At 38.3% G+C, this 8,776-nt stretch overlaps 1 protein-coding gene across 1 annotated transcript in view; it reads left to right on the top strand.

Annotated features, from left to right (window-relative positions):
* The window catches only part of MORC1 (MORC family CW-type zinc finger 1), a 246,592-nt gene that overhangs the window by 17,902 nt on the left and 219,914 nt on the right, over positions 1 to 8,776 (top strand). The window contains exons 4-7 of the mRNA XM_004378174.1: positions 429 to 519; positions 1,241 to 1,349; positions 2,579 to 2,738; positions 4,894 to 4,999. Coding sequence (XP_004378231.1) covers positions 429 to 519; positions 1,241 to 1,349; positions 2,579 to 2,738; positions 4,894 to 4,999 — 466 coding nt within the window. The remainder of the gene's footprint in view (positions 1 to 428; positions 520 to 1,240; positions 1,350 to 2,578; positions 2,739 to 4,893; positions 5,000 to 8,776) is intronic.

Below are 8,776 nucleotides of genomic sequence, written 5' to 3'. Positions count from 1 at the left end.
TCTATAATTTTCTTTTTTTTGTGATGTCTTTGCCTGGTTTTGGTATCAGCGTTATGCTGGCTTCATAGGATGAATTTGGAAGTGTTGCTTCTTTTTCTATGCTCTGAAATAGCTTGAGTAGAACTGGTACAAGCTCTTCTCTAAATGTTTTGTAGAATTCTCCAGTGAAGCCATCTGGGCTGAGGCTCAGATTTTTAAATGCTGTTTCCCTAAAGTCATATGACTAGGTTTATCTGACTGTGAAGCCTTCTCACCTCCTCAAATATAGATTATGGAAGCTGACAAGAGTCCTTATCTCTGGGCTGACCCAAAAGGTATAAACTTGTCCCAACGTCCTGAGATCTGTGTGAAGTCCTGACAATGGCACCTCTGACCAATATCCATGACACATAATTCCTAACCACCTTAAAATTCTTTGTGGCTTACAGAGGAAGCTTTGGACATTATTTATTTTGGAACATCCAAAAAACGGTTATCAACCTTCAAGTTCATTGGACAGTATGGGAATGGTCTTAAAAGGTGAGCCAGCTTTCCCCTTAAGGCATATCTTACTGAAATTGGGAACTATATTTAGTTAAAGGCAGTCTCATGCAGAATGATCCAAGTATGTAAAACTTAAAAAAGAATATCAGTCTGGGGTAAATAGTCATTTTGGCTAAAAGTCCAGGAGGGTGGGGTGAAGGCATAGGGTTCCTGCTTTGTATTGACATCACCATATCCATAACTGACTTGTATCTTTACAACTTTAAAAAAAATTTAAATTAAATTAAATATAATAAGCTGAATCTTCTTTCAGAAATTTCTGGACAATGCCCATGTGCTTTAGAGCTTTGTTGTGTCTCCATGTTCTGTTGTTCCTGAAAACACATCGTGGCCTAGGTGATCTGTGCCCACAGTTTATTTTTTCATGTACCTCTACCAGGGGTGAGGCCATGAGGCCTCTGTCACCTGTGGACTTCTGCCAAGGCCAGGTGACTGTTCTTGCCTGGGACCCCAGGCAGCAGCGTAGCTTTAGCAGCCATGAGTCAACCAAGAGTATGTGGCTAGATCAGTTCAAATTCATCCTGTCTACTCTGAGGAAAAAAAGTAATAATACTTGTGCCCTATTGGTTATGGGTCATCAAAAGAGTGGGGCTTTTTTCTGTGAAAAGACCGCTCTGGTAGAGTACACAGCACCGTGCTCACCTGTTTCTTCTTTTTAGTGTTAGAGATGTAAACCATTATTTTCTTCATTTTATAGTGGGTCCATGAGAATTGGAAAAGACTTCATTCTTTTTACAAAGAGGGAAGAAACAATGACCTGTGTGTTTTTCTCTCAGACGTTCTGTGAAAGAGAAGGTCTTAGTGAGGTAAGATTTAATGTTTTCCTTCTTTTCCTGTGGTAATGGTAGTGTTTTAAATTTGTCCTGTAGGATGTAAAGTGTGTCATATGTTCTATTATTTAGAAATTTAGGAGTATATTTGGAAAAAGGAAACAGGTGGTGGGAAATCTGGGGTCGTAGGAGACCTGTCCTGTTGACCCTTCTTTGGGTGGGTTTTTAACTTCTAGAGCCATATTTTCATTATCCAGGTGACCAGATCTCCAAGAATAAGAGACTCCTTTTGGTACAGTGAGCTTTTTGGAAGAAGCCTGCAAAACTTTGCCACCACTTGTGCCATAAATGGATTATAAGTTTCAAGTAAATAGAATAATGAATTCAAAGACAATTTTAGGAAATTGGATGCAAATTAGACTTCAAACTATAACTCTAAACTCAAAAAAGCCCACTGCCTTTGCATTGATTCTGACTCATAGCAACCCTAGTGACGGTAATTTCTGCTCTCTGATGATCCAGAAGGCGTTTCATTCTTTTGCAATGCCTGAGTTTTACTATGATCAATGTCAGTTATTCTTTGTCTTAGTTTCTTAGGGCTGATGTAAAAAATACCATAAAGTAAATGGCTTTAAACAGAAATTTATTATTTCACTGTTTTGGAGGCTAGATTCCAAATCAAGATATGGGCCATGTTGATATTGCTTGATGGCTCCAAGAGAAAGAAATATTTCCATTATAGTCAAGTCAACTCTATGGCAATGGGTTTGTTTTTGTTTTTTCCCGTAGCTAGCAACAACAAAGGGTCTCCATGAGTCGGAGTCAACTCAACAGCAACGTGTTTTTTGTTTGTTTGTTTTGTTTAGAGCTACTTCATGCCGTCAATCCCTGAGCCTTTCAGGGGTTTCTCAATTATATATCAGGCTGGTTCTTATTTTTGGTATTGACTTTGGGTTCATCTTTGGGGTCTGCTAAGTCACCTGCTTTTCACCTTCTAAAATGTTGGTGCTGATGTTTCCTCTGCCATTCTGCCCATCTTTTATGAGGAGCCTGAAGTAGATTTTACCCATCCCTACATTTCACAATGAATCATTTTAAAATGAAACCCTGAGGATACCTAATTGTCATGTTATCCCTGTAAAACTAGAGTATAGGGGGAAATAAACTTTACTTTGTGTTTTATAATTTGCCTTGATGAGAGTATATGAATTAGGATTAGACAAAGAGATGATGATTTTTGTTTATTGTTTTTCATTTTTTTAAAGGTTGTGGTTCCAATACCTTCATGGTTAACACGAACCAGAGAATATGTCACCAATGATCCCATAAAATTCTCCACGGAATTGTCTATAATTTATAAATACTCCCCATTTAAAACTGAAGCTGAATTGATGCAGCAATTTGATATGATCTATGGAAAATGCGGTAAGATCATCAAAATGGAAATTTTGATGGAAATATTTGTTTTCAGTGTCTTATGAAAGATATTATAAATATGTTTTCACTTTTTTGTATTTATAAGCTCTTATGGGATCTCACATGGGGCAGTCATTTATTTTATTCATATGAATTTTGTCTTAAAAGAATCCAAACGTGAATCACAGTAAGTCCCTGATAATGGGAGAAAGGTTTGTACCGTACTTACAAGAGCTTATTGAAACTGCATGGGAGGAGGGTGATACAGGCTAAGACCTCAGGGACTCCACAGCTGCACCATATAACAAAGTTAGGAGACATTTACTGCAGCATCTGCTACTAGGTGACCACAGGTTTACAAGAGGGTTAAAAAAATACAAAACAAAACCATTGCCGTTGACTGCCCCATAGTGTTTCTAAGCAGCAGCTGGTGGATTCAAACTGCTGACCTTTTGGTTAGTAGCTGATCTCTTAACCATTGTGCCACCAGCGTCCTATGAGAGGCTTAGTGACTTGTAAAGTAACAAATCCAGGTTCCTGTGGTAGAATTAGGAAAAGCTTTGTAAACATTCTTTCTGAATCAACAAAAATTTCCTCCATTCTTTCTGCCTCCACCAAATTTTTGCTCAACAATAGAATGTGCTATCTACTAACATTTTTCAGTGCCAACCTTTCTCCATGCTTCTGTCTGCCACTTCTCATATTTAGAATCACAAAGAACCCTATTCTAGAAAAAGCTACGTGTATTTTGCTTTTCTGCAACTGCTTGATTCATGTAATGTTTGTAGTGATATTCTGAGAAATTTGTTTCTGATTTGGCCTACTTGACCTTCAAAATTCTTTCCCTTATATTATTGATTTTATTACCTTATTCATGAGGTATTTTAAGGACAGTTTATGTACTGTCTTGGAAACCCTGGTGACATAGTGGTTAAGAGCTACAGCTGGTAACTAAAAGGGTCAGCAGTTCAAATCCACCAGGCCCTCCTTGGAAACTCTATGGGGCAGTTCTACCCTGTCACATAGGGTCGCTATGAGTTGGAATTGACTTGATGGCAATGGATTCAATTTGGTTTGGTTTTATGTAGTCTTTTAGTTGACGTCTAACTGCGACATACTCATACTAATATCAATGAAGGTCTTACTCTATGCTGGATTCTTTTCTAACTGCTTTATAAAAACTAATCATTTAATCCTCAGAAAAATGCTATGTGATAAGTGCCTCATGACTCCATTTATAAGTGAGAAAAGTTAGGCACAGAAAGGTCAGGAAACTTGTCTGAGGTCACTGCACTAATAAGTGATAGATACAAGATTTGGACACAAACATTTGGCCTCCAGATTCCATATTCTTAGCCACCATGCTGTTCTCCCTCATGTTAAGAACTACCAAAAAAAAAAAAAAAAAAATGTAATTGGGTGTTTTGATTTCTCCAACAGTCCTGTTTGTCTTCATATCATAGTCAATTTTGTAAAGAATTTGGACTTTTTGTTAACAATGCTTTAGAACAGAGGCCATTCAACTATGACCCATGGGCCAAATCTGGTCTCCACCTATTTTTGTAAATAACGTTTTATTGGAATGTGGCCGTACTCATTCATTTATGTATTCTCTATGGCTGTTTTCGTGCTACAACAGCAGAGATGAGTTGTGAGTAGTTGTGACACAGACTGTTTGGGCCTGCAAAGCTTACAATATTTACTATTTGACTCTTTACAGAAAAAAAAATTGCAAACTCCCACCATAGAGTCTGGAGGCAGTGTTTTGTATTTGTACAATTTTTTTTCACCTCATATTTCTTCTTATATGCATTGATTCCAGTTCTGTCAATGAGAGCTTTACTCATAATAACATTTGGTTCAAGCTCCTAACAATTTTCATGATGCAAATTATGAATAGTGTACCAAAGATTAAGAATCCGTATTGAAAGACTCACGATGAATTTAGTAGTAAGAAGAATCTCCATGCTGTACAAGCTCCACACTCTTTGACAGAGTGGAATTTGCTGTAAGGCACATATATCTTGGAACTTATGCAAACATATTATTTACTGAAGTACAAAAAGACATTTGGTCAGCTAAATCCCATGGATGAGATGATAGCACAAGACTAACATTTAGTGTATTTAAAATATTGACAGTCAAACATCTGTTTTCCTACCAGGTACTTTGCTGGTTATTTACAACTTGAAGCTTTTGCTTAATGGAGAACCAGAGCTGGATGTTAAAACTGACCAGGAAGATATTCTGGTAGCCGGATCCCTTGAGGAGTGAGTAATGTGTGTGTTCGATGCAATGTTTCTTAACGATGGCGGGAAGCTGGAGTTAGGAGCCGTGCGTCCTGGTTCCAGGTCTGAGACCCCAAGTCTAGTAGTGGGATGATTTATTTTACCAAGTTACAAATTAATTAAATTAGGCTAATGGTTCCCAAACCTGGTTGAGCTTCAGAGTGACCTGGGGAGGTTTCTAAGAAAAACAGGATCCTGGACCTCATCCCAGACCTACTGAATCAGAAATCTCCAAGGACCAAGTCTAGTGTTAATGTTTTTCACATATTCTCCAGGTGTTTTAAAAGTGCCATCATGTTTGGGAACCACTGGAATATAAGACCTCTAAAATTTTCTAATTCTGTAATTCCTATCTTATGGATATTAAAACTGAAAGGAAAAAAAAAAAAAAACCCACAGAGTTTATTATTCATTATAGGGCATCAGACATCAGTATAGTGGGAAGCAAAAAAGGAGTGTGACCAGATGACGTAGTTCTTATTTGCCTTTATTCTTTGCCTGGAGTAGCCTGTAAACTGCATTGCTGCTGCTGTGGTGTGCAGCTGTGCCACTGAGTCTGTCCAGACTCGCAGTGAGCCTCTATGACAGCAGGTCTGTCCCACAGGTTTTCCTAGGTTGAAATCTTTATGGGACGGTGCTTGTGTGTGTGTTACATATATGGCACATCTCCATTTGGACTAATAATTTTTTTTTTTCAAATGACAAGTTTGATTTATTCAATAATTGATTAAAAAATGAAACCAACCTAGGTAACTAACGATAGGAGGTCTGTGAAATAGTCCATACCTCATCCATCCAATTTAAAGGTAGTTGTACATTGAATGACTTTTCTGTAGCATGGACTAATGACATTTTAAGTGCCCAATAGACACATGTGGCTATTGTTGTTGTGGGCCATCAAGTCGATTCTAACTCATAGCAATCCTGAAGGACAGAATAGAACTGCCCTGTAGGGTTTCATAGGCTGTAATCCTTATAGGACCAGATTGCCAGGTCTTTTTTCTCGCAGAGCCACTGAGTGGGTTCAGACCACCTACCTTGCAGCCAGGTGTTTAACTTTTCTGCCACCAAGACGCCTCACTTTGTCTAGTGGGTACCATATTGGACAGTACAGTTTTAGACTAAGATATTGAGACCCAGATGAACACATGAACTTAACAGAGAACATTTTTTTCTTCTGTTTGGCCTTCTAAGGTGAAAATTTAGAAAATTCCTTCCACAGTTGAAACCCTGGTGGTGTAGTGGTTAAGTGCTACGGCTGCTAACCAAAAGGTCGGCATGTTCGAATCCACCAGCTGCTCCTTGGAAACCTTATGGGGCAGTTCTACTCTGTCCTATAGGGTCGCTATGGGTCAGAATCGGCTCATTGGCAATTGCTTTTTCTTTTTTTTTTTCCCCCACAGTTAGAAAATACAGTGTTTTATAAAACAGTTTGGATTATCTTTCCCACCTTTTTTCTGATTTATATTTTTCTCATATTATTTCAACATGTGGAATTCCTGGTAAGCCCTGGTAGTGCAATGGTTAAAGCGCTTGGCTGCTAACTGAAAGTTCGGTGGTTCGAACCCACCAGTCGCTCAACAGGAGAAAGATGTGGCAGTCTGCTCTTGTAAAGATTTACAGCCTTAGAAACCCTATGGGGCAATTTGCCTCTGTCCTATAGGGTGGCTGTAAGTCCAAATCGACCCTATAGCGTGGGTTTTTTGGTTTGGGTGAAATTCCTAATTTACACAGAACTGAAGATTTTTTTCTTTAGGAAAAAAATATCTAGCCCAATTGCTATTGTATGAATGCTAGGGACCCTTTTGCCAACATTATTAATATGCCAGTATCAAAAAGGAGACCCATGATTTTTACTGGTACTTCCATTACCAGCTCTCCCCTCCCCACACCACTCCTTCCCTTCTACTTAGCAACTGGTTCCCAAACCAGTGCCGCACGCTATTTAGAATCTTTGAGAACAAATTTTTACCGGTGGCTTGGCATTTAGCATCAGGTAACAATGTATTATTAGAGGAATAATTTCTTGACTAATTCCTTAGGGAAAAAGTTCCTTCTGTTTTCAGATTGTTTAATGAAGCCAGAAGCTTCTTAAGCCGTTTAGGTGGTTAATTACAAAATAAAGAAGATGGATCGGACCTAACTAAGCCTTGTACGGTTTCATTTAGGAATGTTGACCATACTGGATATGTTTGTTTCATTTTTCAGCCAAGTGTTTCATGTTTAAGCACAAGAAAAGTCGTGCAGAGACAGGGATAGGGTCTTATGAGGAAGGATGGTTGTGAAGAGGCGACATGGTTTCTGTGCCGAGGATGCTGTGCGTTTCATGGCTTCTGATCTGAAGGTGCAGAAGGGGATAGCAGAGACACCTCCTTGGGGTAGTGATGTTACAGTAGTTTACTTTTCTAAAAAGTTTCAGCCCTAGTTCCACTGCATTCTTGACTCACACCTATGGCCTCCTCCCTATCCCTCTCAAACTCCCCTGAAACTTAGAATATATGTATTTGTTAATTTAAAACAAAAAAACTGTACAAAATTTGCTGTACAAGGTTGTAGATAACAGTATAGTCTGTTGGTTCTGGATTAATACCTAATTCTTCTTCAAAGTTTGGCAGTTCTAACTCACCATCCCACTCTGCGGGAGAAACACATGGCATTCTGCTTCTGTAAAGATTTACAGCCTTGGAAACCCTATGGGGCAGTTCTACTCTGTCCTATAGGGTTTCAATGAGTAGGAATCAACTCGACAGCAGTGGGTTTTTTGGGTTATACATGATTCTACATCTGTCCAAAATGAGTTTCAGATCCTGGAACTGTATAATCTCAGGTTTGCTCTTAGATAATGTGTTCCTGCTGATTCTGAAAATAGTTTAATTTTCTATACAGGAATGTGAAAATTCAAATTTTCAGGCTTTTATTGGCCTCAGAGAAGAGGATTTTTGGGATTATTTATGTTCTTTCCCATTTTTGTTTATTGTAAAATCAAAAAGTAAACATTTTAAATTTTTTAGGAAAAAATTTACATAACATGGTTAATTTTAAATTTTTATTATTCCATTGTAGTGTTTCTTAAAAAGTACAATTTTTCACTTTTCTTTTTTCACGTAGATTTGCTTCTAACCTTTATTCTGTGTTACGTAGTCTTTAGAAGTCACATTTCAGTGGCTTTATAATATTCCACTGAGTTGATTCACCATGATTTTCATAACTGTTTTTCTCTTTTTGGATAGTAGCATTGGTCCCAAGTTTCATGTTATTTATGTATAATGTTGAAATAAACATGTTCATGAATATGGATTTTTTAAAAATTCTTTTGAATTATTTCCTAAAGACAAATTCCTCGCAAGGGAATTACTGGATCAAAGGGTCTGAGCCTTCACATAGGTCCTGTAACTGTTTGGCACTGGTTTTAAACTGAAGAGTCAAGACCCTTTGTCATTTTGTTTTGGCTGCGGCGCTGACAGCAGCCATTACCAGTGGCAGGCAGGGGCCTGGTTTCCAATGGTAACAACGTCTTGAGAGGCTCCTGAGAAGACCACTTCAGGGTCATGGTTAGTGGGGTTGTGTACATTGGCAACAGCAGTCTAAAAACGAGCTGTTTTCACTAAATTAAGACAAATGCCAACAGGTAACAGTCGTCTCTGAACTTCAGAGGGCAGGTGGCGAAGAAGTTTGAATTTCACAGGTGATATATTAAATTGAGTTCTGAAATTGATAATATGGTATAAGGAGAGGGCCAGGGAATGATACACAGACTCC

The sequence above is a fragment of the Trichechus manatus genome, unplaced genomic scaffold, assembly GCF_000243295.1.
Source record: "Trichechus manatus latirostris isolate Lorelei unplaced genomic scaffold, TriManLat1.0 scaffold00055, whole genome shotgun sequence".
In the NCBI taxonomy this organism is placed as follows: Eukaryota; Metazoa; Chordata; class Mammalia; order Sirenia; family Trichechidae; genus Trichechus; species Trichechus manatus.
The sequence above is the reverse complement of the archived record's forward strand: the minus strand, read 5'-3'. Positions and strand labels throughout refer to the sequence as shown.